The 22509-nt window shown below is 39.0% G+C and overlaps 1 protein-coding gene across 1 annotated transcript in view; it reads left to right on the top strand.

Annotated features, from left to right (window-relative positions):
* Positions 1-12318, top strand: part of LOC122790858 — a 1163840-nt gene extending 1151522 nt beyond the window's left edge. Inside the window, exon 19 of the mRNA XM_044058512.1 lies at positions 10729-12318. Coding sequence (XP_043914447.1) covers positions 10729-10784 — 56 coding nt within the window. The 3' untranslated portion in view covers positions 10785-12318. The remainder of the gene's footprint in view (positions 1-10728) is intronic.
* The last annotated feature ends 10191 nt before the right edge of the window (positions 12319-22509 follow it).

Genomic DNA, 22509 nt, shown 5'->3' with positions numbered 1-22509 from the left:
GTCCTCACGAAGTGCCTGGCACCAGTAATTGCATTTTGCAGACAAAAAGAAATTCAAATTTACCCATTCCTGGACGACTGCCTGATTTAAGCAGAGAGCAAGGACATTCTTCTATAGCATCTGGCGTTTGTAAAAAAGTTATTAAGTTGCCTGGGGTACACAGTAAACGAAAAGAAATCAAAACTAGTGCCCTCACAAGAGATAATATTTCTGGGTGCCAGCTTGAACACAATGGCCCAGATGGCTTTTCTCACGCCTGACAAGCAAGGGCAACTGACACAATACTTTCAGTTGATGGCAATAAAGACCCAACTCCCTGCAAGAAAAATTCTGCAGGCCTTGGCCTTCATGGCATCTTGCATACTACTAATTCCATATGCCAGACTGCATATGAGGAAACTACAATGGTACCTAAAGAGAATGTATGGTCTCAACACTGTCAAAGTTTGGAAACAGTTATACCACTAATACCTTGCCTTCAACAGGAGTTTCGATGGTGGGCTCAAGCTTGTCACCTCAACAACGGACAGCCTTTCACTCAACCCACAGCCAGGCAAACACTGACAACAGATGCATCGGATTACGCCTGGGGGAGCACACATGGCAGGAAAATGTATTCAGGGCAAGTGGCCCGCAGAACAAAGGCATCTTCACATCAATCAAAAAGAGATGCTAGCTGTACAAAATGCCCTTATAGCTTTCAAGGACCTGTTGCATCCAGGACAACTACTGCTAAAGACAGACAACACCACAGTTATGTGGTACATAAGCAAGGGGGCACTCACTCCTACCCCATCTGCAGACAAACCATGACCTTGTGGAACACAGCTGTAAACTATCAATTCAACTACAAGCACAATTCCTGCCAGGAGAGAAAAACACACTGGCAGACGACTTAAATAGAAATATCATGGATCCCCACAAATGGGAATTGAATCCTCAAATATTCAGATTGATAACAAAGAAATGGTGGAGCCTGGACATAGATCTGTTTGCCTCCCCAATGAATTGCCAGCTAAAGAAATTCTGCACAAGGAGTTACCATCCGCAAGCATGGAAAGTGGATGCCCTCTCATTCAGCTGGACAAACCTACAAGTATATGCTTTCCCACCACTGCCTCTTCTCCCAAAGGTACTCATAAAAGCCAGGCAAGAAGAGCCAAAAATTATCCTGAGTGCACCAGACTGGCCACGCCAGCACTGGTACCCAATCTTAAAAAACTTAGCACAAGGACCACCCTGGATTTTGCCTCAAATACCACATCTGCTGTCTCAGCACAACAATCAGTTACTCCACAGCCAGCTAAAAACACTAAACCTAGCTGCATGGAAGATTTCCTAGCCACACAAGCAATGCCTCTCTCCAAAGCAGTTATGGATGTCATTCTGGAGGCCAGAAAGCCTAGCACCAGGAAAGCCTACTCTGATAAATGGATGAGATTCTGTGCCTAGAACCAGGCTCTCAGCCTTGATCCTCTTGTGCCAAACATTCCTCCGATACTACAATATTTGACTGAGATGCTGGACAAAGGCCTCTCCCTTTCGTCCATCAAGACCCACGCCTCTGCCATCTCTGCACATTACATGATGGATCCACCAATTTTCTCTAATCCTTTGCTAAAACAGTACCTCAGAGGGGCTAAAAACATAAGACCGCCCCGTAGAACACCTACTCCAACTTGGGACCTCAACTTTGTTTTGGAAAAATTAACTTTACCTCCTTTTGAACCAGCTAGCACGGCAAAATAAAAATACATTTCTTGGAAAACTGCTCTGCTCCTGGCAATAACTTCTGCAAAAAGAGTTTCAGAATTACAGGCACTAATGGCATCATGCACCCACTTCAAAACTTTACTAAAAGTGCACCTAAAAACATGCTGGCTATGCCCTTGCAACTCCCACTCTAATATCATCCACCCCATCCAACCACTACCTTTCTTTCCACTCCACTAACTACCTTGATTATAGCAAGCTCAGATGCTCATAAGCCTAGTACTTATTATACAGCAGGAACTTCTCATTGTAACATTTGTTAATGTCTGTTATGTACTTCACATATAGATTCTTGTTGTCTACTGATGTACTATGTTCTTCATCTGTAAATATGTTGTAAGTAATTGCTATGTTAAATTGTTAATCACTATGCAATCCAGTGTAACTACTGTCTGTTTATTTTACTGTGGAGCTTTTCTCCCCAGGCCTCCGCTGAAAATGGACCTACATCCAGTCGGACACTCCCGGTCAACAAATTTAAATAAATAAATGGCAGTGGAACCTTTCCTCATTTTCCACCAGGACAGGGTGTCCTTAAGAACTAACCCTACGTTTATGCCTAAGGTAGTTTCAAGTGTCTGTAAACCAAACCATTCACTTGCCTACCTTTTATCCAAAACCACAGAATAAAGGGGAAAGACTACTGCATTCATTGGACATTCACAGGCAGTTACGCTTCTACTTGGACAAAACCAAAGCTTTCAGAAAATATGAGCAATTATTGGTAGCATATGCTGCAGCAGCACAGGGAAAAGCTATTTCTAAACAGACCATTTCCAAATGGATAGGACATTACATACGTTTCTGCTATACGCACCATGGAAAACCTGTGCCTAACAGCATTAGATGTCACTCCACCAGGGCGCTGCCTACTTCAGAGGAGTACCTACCAAGGATATTTTGGAAGCAGCAACATGGAGTTTTGTGCATACCTTCACCAAGCATTACCATCTGCCTCTATACTCTAAATCCAGAGCTGGCTTCGCCTCTGCAGTGCTGCAGGGCCTTATAGCCACCCCTAATGCCTTATAGAATCAACCACCCTACCTCAGCTTTTGGATTCTACCCAAGTGTAATGACTGCAGCAGTGTCACACGATGAACATAGTACAGTTTTGTACCTACCATAAATGTAGATGTTCGAGTGTAGACACTGCTGCAGTCCAGTTTACCCTCCCTCCTTCCCCTCTGCAGTCCAGGTTACCCTACCTCCTTCCCCTCTTACTGGCTAGTACGTACCTAGTTCCTCTACCTTTTACTACCTATGGGGAGTATTTGCTGGTAGCTGAAAGTATGTTGTTTGCATTTCTTATGTATGTTGTATTAGCAATTTGAATTGCCTACCTATTTGGGGGCACCTGACATCTGGGGCAAGAAAAACTGAAGAAAATGGCGTCGGCTGCATCTTATATACCCCTGTCGCACTGACTTCAGGGAGGAGGTGACAGCAACCGACGTCGGACCAAGACTTTGGAACTCAGGCCAGCTGGGGAACCGCCTGACGGCAGGATAACCCAAGTGTAATAACTGCAGCAGTGTCTACACTCTAACATCTACATTTATGGTAGGTACAAAACTGTACTTTACCTCTCTGATCGCTACCAGTCAACAAAATGGCTTTCAGTTCACTCCCCTCTTCCTTCTGTTAAAATGGGTGTTCCACAAGGCTCCATCCTTGGTCCACTACTTTTCAATATCTTTACCAATCTTCTCTCCTCTTCCTGTCCTGAGTCATCCCTCATACAATATGCAGATGACTCTACAGTTATCACTATCACTGACTCTCCAGCTGAACTCATCTCAGTTACACAGACCTCCTTTATCTCTGTAGAAAACTGGCTATCTGGTAACCAACTTATTCTCAACCCCCCCCCCCCCCAAAAAAAAAACGAAACTATTATTCTTTCTCCCTAAAAATCTTCACTATATCAAATCTTCCTTCTCAATATTGTCCCTAAACAGCACTCCAATACAGGTAGACAGCAGCACAAAACTCCTAGGTGTTACTATAGATGATCACTTAAAGTTTGATTTACATATCAATAACTGCATTAGGAAAACACATCAGAAGCTAGGACTTTTGTACCATAACAAGAAATTTCTTAACAAAAAAGCCAAGTTAACCCTATCTAATTCTTACCTCATACCCACTTTACTCTGTAGTTCTGAAATTCTAACTAACCTCAACACTGGACTGCTAGCCAAACTAGAAACAACTTACAAGACAGCAAGATTTGCTTCACAGAGTGCATGTAAGTCCCACCACTGTCCCTCATTGAAAGAATTAAATTGACTAGAATTACCTAACTTGCACCTACTTACTCAGTCTCACATCATTCACTCTATTCTCTAGAAACCTACTTACTGCCCGACTCTGTCATCTCTAATCTCCCACTACACCCCAACAAGATCCCTCCAAAGTTCCATCCAAGGCCTTATGCAAATCCATAAACCTAATGCTAAAATAGGCCATAATCTCTACAGTTTCAATCCCACCAAGGCTTGGAATAGTCTACCACTCGAAATCAGGTCACTTCAGCAACTAAAACAATTTAAGACTGCTACTAAACAATCCTGCAAACTAAATGGATCTGCCAGTGTAGTCATCCCCCATAAACCTTTCTCTAATCCTTTTCTATTTCTCCACTTGCTCTTTCTCCTTTCTCTCCTGTCTACTATTTCCACTTCTCACTTCTACTTACTACAACTAAGATTAAATACTACTCTGTATGATGAGAACATTTTTTAAACTGTATATGATTTTATGCTTTTTTGTATTTGTATATATTATGTGTCTTGTTTAATTACTACTCTAGATGATAGTCTGTTAAACTATGTTGGAGCTTTTCTCTAGGGCCTCCACTGAAAAAGGGCTATTAAGCTCAGTCGAACAAACCCGGTCAGCAAATGCAAAATAAATAAAATAAGTATGTAAATTGAGCCACCCAAGACGAATGGTGCTAAGGATGCTGTTCCAACCTAGTAAGAATGAAGGCGAGATAGGACAACACCACATAAAGAAGTTATGTACTCACCATTACGTTCCATGTGTGCTGTCCATCTTTGCCTTCATTATTACATCCCACCCTCCATCCCCCTACCATTTTGCACTTCTAGTAGACAAAGTCTACAAATTGGTTTTCCGTGATCTCTGACCTTCTTCATCAACCTCTAGTTATTTCTTTCAAATAACCTTAACCCTAGCAAACAAGATCTGAGGATGGTCCTAGTGCATGCTGAGATAGGAGTTTAGCCACGAGCTGGCAGAGAGCCTCAAGCTTGAAGATAAGACTGAGACAGATCTGAGGATTGGATCCGAACCCAACCTAGCAAGAATGAAGGAGAAGATGGGCAACACACATGGAATGTTATGGTGAGTACATAACTTCTTTTTTTATGCCTAAAGTGGTTTCAGAGTTTAAACTGAACCAATATATTAATCTCACTGTATTCCTTTCAGGACCTAAAAACAATGGGGGAGGGAATCTTACATACTCTTAGATGTCCACAGACAACTCTGATTCTAATTTTATAGAACAAACTCCTTCAGGAAGGCTGATCAGGTATACGCTTCCTATGAAGGTAATCAGTAAAGGTCAACTAGTGTCAAAGCAGTCCATTTCTACATGGTTATCTCATGCTATTTCTGCTATTCTCAACATGACAGTCCACTTCTTGCCAGGCTTAGACGCACACTACCAGGGCTTTGGCTTCTTTTGTGGATTTTTGGAAAGGGGGGGCTCTAGAAATATTCCAGAGTTAGCAGCTTGGTCCTCTGTACATACTTGCACAAGGCATTACAAACTGGATTCCTTTTCTAGATCCAGAACAGGCTTTGGTAGGACCATTCTTCAGTGGTTCCTGGATTTGAAAATTATTTTCTACTCCCTAGGCAATCTTAAACATGGCAATCTACCTGCATAGCTTAGGCTACTGAACATAATACAATTGTGTAAGTAAATTTACCATAACAGTAGATATTTTAATGGATCACTGTCAAGGAGCCATCCCCTCCTTCCACCCCCCTTGTTATTCTCTAGGTGCATTGCCAGGGCATGGATGTGTGTACTCTTACATATGTATATATGTTCTATTTTTCTTTACTAGCATTTTGCTTTCAGGGCTCCAGCTTACCTTCTTGAGACATGAAAGCTCTCAAGTTTCTGTCGCCTTAACCCCTGCTTTTACACAGCTTCCTCGAGCACATCAGTAGTCATGGCATGTGGAAGGTGCCGTTCAGTCTTGAAAGCAAGTTGGTTGGTCGTATCCTTGATATCTTTTACACTAAGAATGTGTTTTTTAGTTGTCTTGGTAATAGAGATATTAGAATTAACTGGGAACTTTTTAACCTGTAATAGAACTCTGAGCTAAAAGAATTAGTATGTAAATGTATAGAATCTCTTCTATCCCATTTTAATCAGATCATCTTTCTCCTTTGTCAAGAACTAAGAAAATTGAGAGGTAAGGAAAATAGATCTTTCATAGGTACTCCCCCTTTTTTGCGAATCTGAGAAAGCCTTTGAGTAACAAAGGTGCTTGTGTTCCATATGAAATTTTTGACTTAAGCTTTCTCCTAGTGAGTTGCAGTCACCTGAAAGGTAGACAGCTTTTTAGCTGAATGCCCAAAGTTGAGAGAATCTGTAACCTTGTTGCCAACCTACATACATTATAAGAATCGCCTTCTGTGTGGAGTCTGCATATCCTCCCCACAGTCACATGACGTTTAAAGACATGCAGGTAGGTGCTTGCGTGATTGGGTATGCCTTCTTTGAAGGTTGGGCGTCGGGTTGGCAACTCAACACTGTAAAAATCCGCTGCCAATCATTAGCGGAGTGGAGTTCCGCTGTGGCAACCCCTAACCGGGAAAAGCCAAAAGACAAACAGCGACATTCCCCATGTATGCACTCCATTGTATTGTTGCTGTGTTTAGAACCCCTGGGTCCAGAATGGCTTGATTGCCAGTTCCACTGCCGTCATCTATCTCTCTTATTTATGTAACACATTTAGGTAAGCTGGAAACCACTAACTTTGAATAACTTATTCGTTCATGTGTAGTCCAAGGCCTCTGTCAAATGCATCTTTTGCTTGAGACTTGGCAGAAAAGGAGAGAATTGGCCTATCAGCAGTTATCCATACATGTTCACTAAAAGAATATTTGCTTTATTAGAGTTAAAATTATGGGAAGGGTGTTTTCCAAGGAGTGTTTTTGTCCCAAAGATTCTGTAAGTAGGACTGAATTTTTCATATTTGTAATCTGGCATTTTTTTTTTTAATTAATTGAATACTAGAATGCCTGCGACCCAGGATTCTGAGAAACATACTTCCGGACAAGGGAGTCATGTTTGGACACTGAGTAGAATAGAATAGAATGTCCATGTCTTGAATTCTTTCCTAAGTCAGGAGAATCATCTCCTGAAGTGGTGAATATGGTTCTTGTGAAAACATTTTATTAGGAATTAGGGTGCCAGCTCTTTTTTTTTTTTTTTTTTTTTTTTTTTTTTAATTGCTGTTGATGGCAAGTCCATTGGATTCTGAAGGATAATGACTGCTGGATTTAGGATATGATACTAAAACTGAGTTTGAGTACAATCACTCATGTTTGGATTCATTTGACAACCTTGATTTCTCAAAACTGCTGTGACAGGTATCCAACATTTTGAAACTTTTTTAAGAGCGTTGTCTAGACTAAAAGGGCATACTTTGAGCTGAAAATAAATCTGAGGTGTACCATAAGTGGTGCAGATTTGTGCATGCCATTAAGCATCTTCCAAATCCACAAGCTCACGACCAAAGATATCACCAGGAACCGGATAGTTTGTAAAAAACTCTGCTTTAATTTGATGTAAATCCACAAGTAAATGTTCACGAAAAATAATTAAAAAACACAAAATTCAGTCAAGCGCTTTCGCCCGGGCTCTCCCAGGCTTTATCAAGACAATGTCATGCTCAGTGTGCATTTAATTTATAACTTCATCACTCCAATAAATCAATTACACAATTAATTATTTAGAGCAATCTCATTAATGCATAGTTTCTTATTATTTAAAGGTACATATTTGTTATTGACAACAGTAGCAGAAGCAGAAAATAGAAAATACAGCAGCAGCAGCAAAACAATCTCTAAAGAGCTTCTTAAATATTTTTAGTCATCCTTACTTTTTTTAGTATTTCATAGCATCTTCCAAATCCAAGATCACTGTCCCATCTGTCAGAGAAAGAAATGAGAATTTGGCAATTTACTGTTATACGTTTTGTTGCTTTTGGATGACTCATTCCCTCCAGTAGAGCTCTTTTGAGTGTGTACCTTTAACTCCTAGTGGGTGTGGCTTCAGCATTTAAAAATTGAAGTTATCACCTTACATTTTTAACAAATACCCATTGACAGAGGTCATATATCAATACAATTGTGTTTGCTATCATGTATGCTTCAAGATAAAATTTTCCGATACCTTGTATGTAACATGGTTTTGGAATTATTAATGCAAATATGAACAGGCAATATTTGACGCCTAGAGGAGCAGTAGGGTGTAACTGCAGAAACGCCTGGAGACGTCACTCGGCTGTAATGAGACAGAAAGATGTAAACTGTTATATGTTGGACTTTTTTTCTTACAACAAAGACTCTGGAACAGTGACATGTCCCTTTCTAAGGATACTTTACATTTTTCTGCTATGTTTTTGATTAGTATTTTGCATTATAGAATTTTTCCCCTGGACATATGTCTTCCTTATTCATGGTAGATCGATCACAGCCATCAAGGAGAAGATTTTTACTTGAATTCTGTATTGTAGCACTTTGTCCACCTTCTATTCCACTTCATTTTCTTTGTTGAAGGGAGAATTGTAGAAGAAATTCTCATTTTCTACAACATGCAGACATCATTTAGAAGAGCTTTGTTGTGAGCTATAGTATAGCACTAAAAGGATTTTTGATTATTGAAGATGGCACCATTAGCCAGAGTTGACCTACATCATGTCTTGTAGGATGTAGATGCTGTATGATTCGTGAATACTAGAGTGCTGCTTTGCCATTTTCTGATTGTCAGCATCAGCAATGTAGAAGAAGCATTTTATCATTGAAAGGAGCTAAGAATAGAATATTAAGCCATTTCTTCAGAGGAACTAGGAATAGAATATTAAGCCATTTCTTCCAAGGAGCAGGGAATAGAATATTAAGCCATTTCTTTGTCTGAGAACAATACTTTTTCAAATGTTCAAGGCTTCCTTAGTGCTTTCTTATAGGCATTAAAAAAAATAAACATTTTATTTTCAGTTTTGACTGCCTTAGTGAAACTAGTCTCTGACAACTGCAAAACATAGGGGACACGGCCCAAAATTATGCCATGTTGGTAAAAAAAGCAGATGGAATTAGAATGCCTTTTTTTCAAAAACTTTCTGAAACCGCTACGTAAAAAATGTTTTGCATTTTAGATTAATGATGTGTTAGTTTGTCTGTTTTAAAAAAGACAAGCACAGAGCCAACAGTGGGAACTCATGCAATTTATGTTGTAATGTTTAGAACTGAATTTTTAGTAATAGTTTTAAATGTGATGGCACCTAACAAGGCACAACATTTTCTGTGAGCTTTCTTTCAGAGGAATTACAGACTAAAAATGTTGGTCCTGGTTCTGTGGCGCAGAGGGATGGAGCACGGACTGTGACTCTAAGTGTTTGGTGTTCAGTTAGTAGCCCCATCACTGGAGGAGCTGGGAGGGGAGTGAAGGGATGTGTCATTCTTGCTTTTCTGAAGGGGAAAGTGAGGGGGTACTCTTATTCAGGGCACACAGAGGGGTTTTATTTCTCCTAGTGGAGACAGGAAAGCTTCAGGGAAAAGGGCAGGCTGCTTGGAGCAAATGTTTCTTGCAGCAAATGTTTCTTGCAGAAATGAGGGATGTTCTCCATGGTCACCCCATTCTCTGCCCCTCCATAGGCCTTTACCAGGTATATGCAGTGGATAGGGCCTTAAGAAAACTCTGAACCACTCCTGAAAGCTGTTTAAATGATAATCCCTCTTAGTCAACCCTTAATCCAGAGATGAGAAACTGATGAAATGGTTAGCTGGAAGGTGCTGATGATAGATGGACAGCAGGGGCAAACAAAATCTTTATTTTATTTTTTTAATAAAAGCCATAACTGACACCTTTTCCAACATAAACACTGAAGAATATCCCTAACTGATATTAAACAGTCACAAATGTTCAGACTTTGATCAGTTTATTACTTAGAATGTTCAAGTGACAGCAGAGACTACTGTCCTGCTAAAGAAGCAACAAAACCTAAAGCCCTCTTGTCAACATTACTTGGATTTATGGAGCAAAAGCTTCTAGTCACCACAGCACCGACTCAGACTCAGACATTGGTAACTACTAGGAAAACTCTGCTGTTTGGATGCTGTGACAGTGATGTAACCCATACATGAGAGCTTGGGCCAAGAACTGGATGTTCGATATACAGTGACAGTATTATGAGAATGACTAAAGTATAATAGTATGTATCGTATCAGTCACTTGGTGTGTTCCATTGGAACACACTGAGGCTAGAGACAGACATTTGTTGGATAGTACTTTCGCATCTCAAGGTTTTGTTGCCCGTGCCATTTATACTTATTTTATATGTTAAAAACTATGGCTGGGCGAAATAAAAGCAGATTTCAGGCCAAAACTACTTAGACAAAATTCTGTTGTCTTGTGAACTGAGCTCGTTACAAAATGAAGGTTCCAGCCAAGAAGAAAACGACCTATTAACCATTGGTCTAGTGCTTTTATGCTAGATGTCAGGAAAGGAAATTGAAAAACATGCTGCTAACTTTGAAGTGTTATTGCCCACGAACAGTACTTTTCTGGTGTACACTAATTGTAATCTCTTTAAGAACTTGTAATCATCATTTTTTTACTGTAGTATGAAAGTATGGCAAAGTGTAATTGTGTATTTTGTTTTATGTTTTTGTACTCTTCAGACAGGAAAGAATTGTTGTCAGAGTGTCCTGGGCCCTGTCGCGAAGCCCACAATTAATTCCTGGAGTGGGAGAGGAATTTGCAGAAATGAACTTCAGATGACTTTTTTTCTTGAGTTTAGTGATTAAGCTCCATCCAGAACTATCACATACACAACAGGCAAAATAAACTGGAGCGATAAGTCTGCAGAAGTACAGAAAACTACTGTTTTGATGTTTAAAGGGAGCAGAAAAGGAGCTAGCCAAGTTGTAGCACGTTTGTATTTAATACTGATCCGTATTGATTTTTTTTCTCATGTTTGTAGACTGACTTCATTTTAATGCAGTCAGTTCAGCATCACATTTGCTTGTGCAAAACATATGACTGATCACTCCTCCCTGAATGTGTTATGACTTTAATGTTTCCATTTTCTGTGGCATAGTATCCGTTTTAACTCGAAAAAGATGATTTTTGCAGCAGTCACATTGCATATATATTTTTTGTCTCTCTACCTACCATCTTTATAGAATTTTTATTGTGATGCTGACAGTTGGTTATTAGAAGACTGAAATTGCATTTTGTATTTGAACAAAGTGGCTTGAGCAAATATAATAGGCTACATTTGCTTTGTAAAAGCATTATGGTTTGTACTACATTGATTTGTTCCACCCATCTTGAGCATTTCCCATCTGTTTATCATCTGCTTATGCTCACATGTAAGTTTTTTAGTACTGTGATATCTTGTATCACAAGATAACACACAAGATAACAACAACAAGATAACACACAAGATCACAAGCAAATCTTTGCAAAGCAAAGATAAGCATTTCCCATCTCCCATCTGGAGCATTTCTCCTCGGGCCTTCGCTGAAAACAGGCTCTCAGAACCTAGTTGGACTTTCCCGGTCAACAAATGTTAAATAAATAAATAAAAACTTGAGACTCTAGTTTCTAATAAAATAAAATAGAGGGAGAACGTGATTGTGTATAAGGTGCTAGGCAGATTGGATTTGCATCTATGACAAAAATAACCTGACTTCAAGAAGGAAATTTGATTATTTGGGGGCAACCAAGAAGTTGGCAATATGACTCTGACTTTTAAGGAACAAACAAGGCTCATATGAAACAAGTTCCCTTTTGAAGCTGGTGACTTCGTCCGTTGACTGGATACATCAGACTTGGTGAATGTCATGAGAATTAAATCACTGACCCAAAGAGAAAACTGGAAAGCAGTTGCATGATGTCAGAAATCAGACTGCTGTGAAGTCAAATAAGATGAGAAACAATTTACCTTTAGCACTGTGTAGTTCAAACGTCATAAGGGTGCATGCGTATGCACCTATATCTCTGAGCATTGTGTAATGAAAATGCTACTTAAGGTGTGCTGTATAATTTAATTTTTTTCCTTAATGTAGTTCATAAATGAGCAGTGCAGTTGTATCTGCTGTTGGATTTCAGAATGAAAACTTTGGACTATGTGACATGGTTTTAGACATTTGTGTTAGAAATGTTATTTTCTTACAGTGATACAAGATTTCTTACATAGGAAGGAAATATGTTTTCTGTTGCTCAGTGCAAATTACTGTTTCAGCAATAAAGTGATTTTTATCGGATTGTGTTGTTTCCCTTTAAATAGGTTTTCTCTTGGATGATTTGATAGTCTACACCCTCAATTTGTATTTAATTTTGCAGAGATTTCTCAGAGTAAACAGCAAAGTTGTAAATTAAAACATGTTTTAATATCATGACAAAAAAAGATTGCTATACTGTTGGGGAAAATAGGTAGTAGTTCTGACTTTAATTATAAATATCCTAGTTGTCAGGTTTACTTCAGGCTGCCAGGCAGTGTTCTGTCTCTCTTTTTTTTTGCGACCGGGGGGGGCTCCCACATTCAGTGTCATTTGTGCCTGTATGGATAATAATAATAATAATAATAATAATAATAATAATAATAATAATAATAATACTCCTTTATTTCCTGCTTCTTAGCAAATTTTTTTTTGATTCGCCATAGTTTTTGCTACAGTTTCAACTTGTAATTTTGATTTTTTTTTTTTTTGGTAACAGCTGTGCTGAGATCATTGTTCAACCTCTGGTGTTTAGTTATTTTTCTAAAAAGAAGACACATTGCAGTGGCAGGTGCAAAGTCTGGGTATGATATTTTGAAATCAGAATAGTTTTAACAGTCACAAGTTTCCACTGATTGCTTACATACTGGATGTGGATGTCATATAACTACTTTAAAGTGTTTCTTAGAGAGCAGCAGGGATCTTTTATGTAGGTATCCATTCTTTTTATCAGCTATCTTCACCTCAGTTGTTGGAATGCATTGTCAATAGTCAAGCATCAAGTAATCTAATTCTGCAAAGAAAAAAGGGTGTAAGGGGCATTTACTTAAATGCAAATCCGCTATTTCTGTAAAGCTGTCTTAATTCATTCAGGTTTAAGGGGTTCATTGAAAAGAATTGATAGAAATGCCTGCCCTGCTTTGTAGAGGCCTTCACCACTGATAAAGATGTGGGTGTCTATGATAGGGAGCTTGATGTTGCAGAAGATTTCCTGTGTAGACCTGTCTTTAAAAGTATTGAGCTACTTTGTAGCTATGTTGTTGATGGTCTTCACATCTCCAACAATGCGTTAATACAAACTCTTATTTTATGTCACATGTTCATTATAAGGATATGTGTTACAGGGAGATCATAATTTTTAATGGTAGGCAACAGTGCACCATATTAGGGGACCAGTCAGATAATCCTTGCTGAGCTGGTCCAGCTTTACAAATTCCTCAATTAAAACTCAGAAAAATAAGGTACCATTTAAAAACAAAACACACACTGGAGCCAGAATAAATTTAGCACTTTCGTCCTGTTTATTACAGAACTTCTTCAGAACTACAAAATCCAACATTTACATAATTTCCTTTTATACCATCATTATATCAACATAATTTCCTGCTAGTGTTAATCCTTAAAAGGACATGTCAATTTTAAATTCACTCAGACAAACAAAACTGTCATTTTTTAACACAATAATTACTAATGAAAACCTATGTACATAGTGTAAACTTTGTAATAATATTAATTATTTAACTAAACTAACAATATATACAAACACTATGTTCTATTCATAACAAAGAAAATTTAAATTAAAAATTAACATAATTTAAATTACTTTTAACAGAAACCTCATCATTAATACCAGGCATTACATCAGCTCTTAAACAAATTTGCCATTTCAATTCTGTTTTTTCTAAAAAGTGATTGAATGAACTTACAAACTTGTCTGTTTTCACCTTTTCAATTACAAAGAAGGTGAACTTAAAATTTTCACATGACACTGAATGTTTGGCTAACGCATTACTCATGTCTTTCTTCTTAATAGCCAATAAATGTTCCCTAACCCTGTATCTTAACTTTCTAATAGTTTTTCCAATGTAGAAATTTTCACAGTTAGAACATACTGCAAAATAAACTAATCCTTCACTCTGACAATCATATCTATCCTTAGCTATTAGTGTATTTTAAATGTTTGTAATAATGACTTTGTACACCCATCATAAATCTACATTGTCTACAATTTATACAGGGAAATGTTCCCAAATGTTTAGTAACTCTATTCTGGCTCTCATCTCTGTCCATTTTCCAAAATTTATTTTAAATTTCTAGTTTTTTCATTAATAAAATTTGGTTGCGTCCCAATAATCTTATTTAATTCTTCATTACCGAAGATAATTTTCCAATTTTCTTTTATTACTTTTCTAATTGTAGGTCCATCGATACTCATAGGTATTGGAAATGCATATTTCAACTCATCATCCCTATTCACATCCTGACTAAATTTCTTTTGTTGGAACCCAGTTTTCAGTATAGGTGAATATTTATCATTCCTTTGTTCTATAATATATTGTAATGCCTCTTCTAGAATGTCACTAGAATATCCTCTGCTAATAAATAACTGTTTAAGAACATCTAACTCTACTGTAAACTGATGGTCATCACTGACCATTCTACTCAATCTGATGGCTTGTCCCTTGAAAAGATTAACTTTCATATACTTAGAGTGAAAACTATCAAAATGCAGATAATTATTAGTGAAGGGTTCATTGAAAAGAATTGATGGAAATGCCTGCCCTGCTTTGTAGAGGCCTTCACCACTAATAAAGATGTGGGTGTCTATGATAGGGAGCTTGATGCAGAAGATTTCCTGTGTAGACCTGTTTTTAAAAGTATTGAGCTACTTGTAGCTATATTGTTGATGGTTTTCACATCTCCAACAATGTGATAATACAGATTCTTGTTATTTTATGTCACATGTTCATTATAAGGATATGTGTTACGGGGAAATTATAATTTTCAATGGTAGGTAACAGTGCACCATTTTAGGGGACCAGTCAGATAATCCTTGCTGAGCTGGTCCAACTTTACAAATTCCTCAATTACTTTGTAGTGCTAGTGATCAAAAATCGCCATCACTGAAAAGTGCTGTTTGGTTGTAACGGCACCAGTGTGGAATCATGCAAGCACAGAAAAGTGAAGAGAGATAATAGTATATAGCACCGACTATTTTCCTTTCTTCATGTTTGTGCAGTCTTGGAATTAGTGTACAGTGGATATAAAAAGTTTACACACCCCTGTTAAAATGCCAGGTTTTTGTGATATAAAAAATGCGACCACAATAAATCATTTCAAACTTTTCCCACCTTTAATGTGACCTATAACCTGTACAATTCAATTGAAAAACAAACACATCTGTTAGGGGGAAAAATATAAAAAAAAAAAAAGCACAGTAAGTTGGTTGCATAAGTGTGCACACCCTTAAAATAATACTTTGTTGAAGCACCTTTTGATTTAATTACAGCATTCAGTCTTCTTGGGGAGGAGTCAATCAGCATGGCACATCTTGACTTGGCAATATTTGTGCACTCTTCCTTGCAAAAGTGTTCCAAATCTATCAGATTGCGAGGGAATCTCTTGTACACAGCCATCTTCAGGTCACCCCACAGATCTTCTATTACTTTAACTTTCTTCTGGTGAATCCATTCTTTTGTTGATGTTGATTTATGCTTGGGATCATTGTCGTATTGAAAGGTGAAATTCCTCTTCATCTTCAGGTTTCTAACAGACTCCTGAAGGTTTGGGGCCAAAGGTGAGTGGTATTTGTAACTGTTCATAATTCCCTCCACCTTGACTAAAGCCCCAGTTCCAGCTAAAGAAAAGCAACCCCAAAGCATGATACTGCCACCACCATGCTTCACCGTGGGGATGGTGTTCTTTTGGTGATGTGAAGTGAGGTTTTTGCACCAAATGTACCTTTTGGAATTGTGGCCAAAAAGTTCAACCAGACCATAACACATTTTCCCACATGCTTTTGGGAGACTTGATGTATGGTTTGCAAACTTTAGCTGTTGCTGGATGTTTAAGAAAAGGCTTCTGTCTTGCAACCCTACCCTATAGCTCAGACATATGGAGAATGCGGGTGATTGTTGTCACATGTAGTACACAACCAGTACTTGCCAGAAATTCCTGCAGCTCCTTCAGTGTTGCTGTAGGTCTCTTGGCAGCCTCCCTAACCAGTTTTCATCTTGCCTTTTCATCAGTTATGGAGGGACGTCTGTTTGCAACGTCACTGTTGTCCCATATTTTTTCCACTTTTTGATGACTGTCTTCACTGTGTTCCATGGCATATCCAATGCTGTGGACATTTTTTTGTACTCTTTTCCTGACTGATATCTTTCAAAAATGAGATCCCTTTGATGCTTTGTAAGCTCTCTTTGAACTATGGCTTTTGCTGTAGCAGGCAACTGAATAAATGTCAGGGAAATCCTACTAGGACAGCTGAACTTTATTTGGGGTTAATCAGAGTCTCTTTAACTGATGGCAGGTGTGTACCCAAGAAGACTGAATGCTGTAATTAAATCAAAAAGCGCTTCAACAAAGTAAAACTTTTTATATCCACTGTATGTAAGACAGGGAAGCTTACTTGCCCACCATGAAAAAGAAAATGGATTTTTGTTGTATTACTGTGCCCAATCTATTTAGTTACTTGGTTAGTGGAGGCTTTGGTGTATGTAGTTACCTCCCTCTGATTCATTCACAGCAATTTTGATGTTTGTGGTCATTTGATGGATGGTTTATGCATTACATGGACTGCAATTATTTGTCCTCTGACTAAATTAGAGTAAGCTTTATTCTTCCAATTAGATCTTAAAGCAGTTGGATATCCACGTGTGGTATGTTGTTACCCTTTTATGGCAAGGCTGTCAACAGACAGTCCAGTTGTAAAACAACATATAATCCATGCCTTCTCAGTTATTTTCATCCTGAGGTGAGTTGTTATTTATAATAGCTTGGCTGTTAGTCACTTCTAGCTCAAAATCTGTACTGTGACCACCACAGTTCTTTGGTCTTTTTGAGCTACGTGTGATTATGTTCATTGTGGTGTATTTTACATTTATTTTTGGAGCATATTCTATATATGTTATCTTGAAAAAAAATGTTTCTCTTAAAGGAGCCAAATTGTGTTTAAAGACTAACATTTAAAGGGCTTCTTCTAAGGGTGAATCAGTGTGTATTTCTTTGAGCATTGCAGAGCATATTTGTTAAAGTCTTGCTAGGAATCTTAAAACGTTTGTGGAACACCACAATTTCCTTGCTTTATCAGTAGAGGCTTCTGTTACTTGTTTTACTGAAGACTTTAAGAAAGCTGAAGAATCTAACACTTGACTACTGATAAGCCTGATGTGAACAGGAAGCATAAAGATGCTTAAAAAAAGGTAAAAGTCAAGAAGTTATTGAAGAATTAGAAAACTAATTGCTGAGTCCTCTTTTGGTGTCATACATGGGGCAGGCTTGTGAGGCAGTGTGCCTAACCTAATTCTGCTCCTGTCATATCTGATGAGGGTAAAGTTTGCCCTTCTTCGGCAGAGAAATAATTGGCAGTTATTCCCCCAGCACTTCCATCCACCCAAATAACTGGGTGGATAGACACCCTCAGTTTGGGAGTTGAGCACTGTTAAATGTTTGAAAATGGTGGCAGGAACTTTGTTTCGTTAAAGGTGTATGTGACTATGCATTGTATGGCTCCCGTGATCACTTGTTAGTACGTTCCTATAGATTTATAGGTGTGTACTAGGCTAACAATCGCATGGGCCTTTTTAAGCATAGCCATGCATCCCAAATCTCTGACAAGTTCAGCTACCCTTGATAAGTGTAAACAGGGGCTTGGGAGATGCAACATTTACAAGCAGAGGCTTGGGAGATGAATCATTTACAGGCTGGCTGTGTCCATTAGAAACATAGGTGCCAAACCAGGTATGAATTTCCTGTTCCCCATCCAGTTGTCCAAGTTACACCTGAATTGGGCTAGGGAGGAACTCGGCTTTACATGGATTGGCAGTCTGTTCCAGAGAAAGGATAGTCTTTGGAATACATACTTTTATGTCCAGCAGGTCCTGTTTGCCACAGGCAAGGGTTAAGTCTTTAGAACTTGGTAATTCTGGTGCTGTTTGTTTTGAGGATATGCAGGAAGTCCATGAGTGGTCTGACAATGTCTTGTATGTCAGACATAGATCTCCCCTCAACAACCTGTAGGAGACAGAATACAGTGAGAGGACTTTGAGGCAGTCTGCACAGGACATGTTACTCACATCTAGTATTCTGTTAGTGAAGAACCTCTGTGAATGTTCCAACTGTTGGATGTGCCTGGTTAGGTACATACAAATAGGGGTATTGTACTCAATGATAGGTCTAATGAATGCTGAATACAGTGGAACAATGACCTCCTCAGACCTAGATGCCATGCCTTTGTTTTTAAGTTGTTCAGCTAAGAATGATTTCTTCACTATTGTAAACACATCATGGTCAAAGGCTAGATTATTGTCTATGTGTCCTCAAGTCCCCGATTTCTGGGTCAATTCTTATGTTCCTATTTTCATAAATGAAACTGTGGGAGAAGTGTCCATTGATAAGGCCTCGTCTGTTTTCAGGATTGTTACTGGACTGGAGTCTGAAGGTCAAAATTCCGGATTCATGTTTTAGCTAAAAATATTTTCTCTCCTGGCATTACTTTCCATCCGAGTTGGAATTGCGAGAAGAGATGGCTGCTGTAGTGGCTCCTTAACTTCTCTCGGCTTTCATTGCTCCCATAGTCAGCAGTTTTCCACTTTTAGGCTAGCTGCATCCAGGAGCCATGCATTTTGGTCAGGCTATGTCCATAAGCAGACCAAGAGCCAGTCTTTCAAGCTTTAGCAGACCAGACCCTAGTAGAAGAGATCTGAGCTACCAGAACGTCCAAGAATTATTTTGATTAGCTGAGGTTTATGGAGGAGGGCATTGATGTTTTACAGAGCTTTACCCTGGCCATGCTTTCTGAACCTAAGCCTTCAACTTTTTTGGGAGAGGGAATTTATGGAAAAAAGAAAGGCAGTTCACCTCAGGTTCTTCAGTTGTAGGGTTGACATTGAGGAAGGGGACTACTGTTTTTTGGACTCACCCCTTGTTGTTGTCACCTTCATTGGTACCTGGAAACTTGTGATATATCATGTCAAATAGGAGGTAAAGGAAATGTATTCTTCTACAAATTTGTGAAATTGCTTAGTTCTGGGGCAGCCAAGACTGAGCCATTCTGTCGTTAATAAGCATTTGAGAACATGTTCAATCTTTTGACTATTAGCCCTTGGCCTTAAAAAGGCATTTTTTTCTTGGGTGTAAAAACAGCACTGGTACCTAAAAACAGAGACTAGCTTGACTGTAATCGCATTGGAGGCTACAGAAAAGTTTGTTGTACATGGGCTGAATTCTCTTCTCTGTTTTAGGGAAAGTGTGATTGTGAATAGCTTTGGGAAGATCATCTATGCTTTGACTACAATGTTTATCAGGACATGTTCTTTAACATAGGGATGTCGTTAGAAGAGTGAATTGGTCCAGGACATTTTACTGATGGTTAAAAAATCTGCTTGGCCCAGCCAGCTAAGAAAGTTAAGTATGGAATTCCATATGGTTATGTCACTGTGGTTAATCTGCTACAGGGATTCAGCTTCCAGGTCTGTCTTAGAATTTCCCTGATGATGTAAATCATTGCTCTCCTACAAGAAGAAATGGAGTAGCTAATGTATTTCATGTACTGAAGGTGTTTTTAACAAAGTGAAAGGAAAGGGTAAAACTAGACAGTCTGTGAAATGATTATTTCATTCACCTATACCCATGTACTCCATAAAGGATTGGGCCTTTCCTAGGAAGCAGACTTAAGTATGAGCAATACAGTGTATGGAGATAGTACAAGCAACAGCAAACCTGGAGGCTGCAGTAACCCTGACTCCAGCAGGAACACAGAGAACATTGTCCGCTGACTACCAAATGCATCTTCCCACAACCCCCCTTCCAGTATGTTTTTTGGGGAAAGATTCATACTTAAAGAAGCATTGGCTCCTCCTGATCTAATGCAGGTGAGTAAAGGTGGTGGCATCAACAGGCTCTGTAGAAGATCCCATCTGCTTTAAGGGATCAGTTGCAATGTGTTGTAGCACTGATATGGCAGCTACTAGAATGCTAGGCAGTTTAAAGCATTCCCTTGTCAGATAAGGGAAGAGGATACCATTTCATGTTGTTTCTGGTGCCCAAAGAGAAAGATCATTGGAGACCAAGTTCCGACTTGGTCTAAACAGATTTGTGACAGTGAAGATGTTCTTGATGTTGACTACTGGCTTTGCTTCCATGTCTTTCTGAAGGATGCCTTCTTAATTACCATAGACGTGAATGATGCCTGCCTACATAATCCTATTCACAGGGCTCCTAGTCTGTCTTAAAGTCTCAACCCCAGTTTGTGTGCTTGCTGTTTGATCTTATTACTGCATTCGTGGATATTTTAGTTGAAGGGACTGCACATATAATCATTTGCATTATCTAGTCCACTTCATTTGCAGAAATGCAGTGGGTTGTACAGCAAACTGCACTGTTTGCCAAGATAGGGAATCCCTCTTGAGTCATCAGAAATCCAGTCCAAACCCTTGTCAAGAAAGTAGGGGCTGTCTTGAACACACAAAATTGCAGAATAACCCTCCCCTGGACAGTATGTGCCTTATAAAGGACTGCTATGTGCTCACTTCAAGGCATTATCATCTTAAAGCAAAGACCTTTCCCAAAAAACGAAGGCTGTGTGTCATCTTCCATCCTGATTGTGAATGATAGGGTGCACATGAGGAAATTACACTGGTTTCTGAGGAGTCTCTTGGATCAAGAATCCCCATACATGGAGCACATGCTTCTTTGAGCCTTGCAGGGAGTTAAGGAGTTGAAGTGATAGTGCATTCAAATCTTATTACACTGAGGGCCCCTGAGTAAGAACAGAGTCTGACAGCAGATGCATTAGACTGTGCATGAAGAGCCCACTATTAACTCACTCGAGTTCAGGGACAGTGGGACACAGAACAGAATTTCAAACACATCACTGTTTGATTATAGCTACCCACTGTGCCCCTTTGTCATTCCAGTCAGAACTAAAAGTAAGAACAGTGCAGATACAACAGACATCAGTAAAGTGGCATACCAGTTAGGAACCTGAAAGGCGGTGGAGGTGAGGGGGGCTTCCACTACCACTCCCATTCCTTGTGCAGATTAACCATTTTGAACTGAGAGTCAGCAGAAAAATTGCATCCAAATCTCAAGATAGTTTAAATCCCCTGTCAAAAGACCACTATGATATATTTCCTGAACCGAGTTTCCTCTGCCTTCATGATGGTTGCTACATAAAAAAACAGAACAGGTATTATAAAACACAGCAATTAAAACTTTCCAAACCAGGTGAAACATCAGTTCCTCAAGAACTATTTTGGCACTGTACCCATGGACAATAAACTGTACTACAGCAGTGATCCCTACAATGAAGAGTCCTTTAACTCGCTGTAATAGTAGATTTGAGAGTAGAGCAATCACAATTCCAGTACAGGTTAACATCATTTGACCTTTTGGGTGTCAATTCATTTTGCTGCAAAGGTTCCAGGGAAGCCATAACTTGTTTGTTTATTTCATTTATTTAGTTATTTACCTGGAAATTCCGACTGGACGCAGGTCCTTTTTCAGTAGATGCCCGGGGTGAAAAGCTCCACATCATGTGCATGATAAATAGAGATACAAAGTTGCAGCAATAGTAAACATTATAGGTTGTTGGCTTTAATACAGTAACAAGATATTGATTAGCAACAGTATATACAGTAAATGTTACAAGTTACAATAGTTTCTTGTCGTTTATAATATTAATAACAAAGTTGTCAGACAAGACTTAAAAGTTGAAAGACAACTGACTAATTCTGACTGTGGTTAGTAGTGGTGGTAGTATAGTTGTGTTGAGTCTAGGTGGGGGGGGGTAAGGGGGGGTTGTTAGTCTGGATTAGAACAAGGACAAAGCCAGTGTAAATTTAAGTGGAATTTGAGTGCAGTATTGAAAAGGCTGGTGGAACTTAGAGTTATTGAGGGTGGAAGATTGTTCCAAAGTTTAGATATGGTACATGAAAATATGGCTTCTCCTGCTGAGTTTTTGGGTTTGATAACAGTAAGTTGATTTCTGTTGCTTGGTCTTAGGGGCCTAGTGGAGTGATAGGGATGGAGAAGTGTTTGAAGGGAAGGGATGTTATGGGGTTGGTTAATAAGTTTATGAGCGAGGCTGAGTTGATTAAAGTGAAGGAGTTGTGGGAGTTCTAGCCAGTTTAGTTCTTTAAGGGAGATACAATGATGGCTGCAGTAGGAGGTTCCAGTGGCAAATTTAGCAATTTTGTTGCAACAAGCATCCAGCTTGTGTAGGTCTGTCTGTCT

Source organism: Protopterus annectens, chromosome 1.part2 (genome assembly GCF_019279795.1).
Source record: "Protopterus annectens isolate FY-2018-M chromosome 1.part2, PAN1.0, whole genome shotgun sequence".
In the NCBI taxonomy this organism is placed as follows: Eukaryota; Metazoa; Chordata; order Ceratodontiformes; family Protopteridae; genus Protopterus; species Protopterus annectens.
The sequence above is the reverse complement of the archived record's forward strand: the minus strand, read 5'-3'. Positions and strand labels throughout refer to the sequence as shown.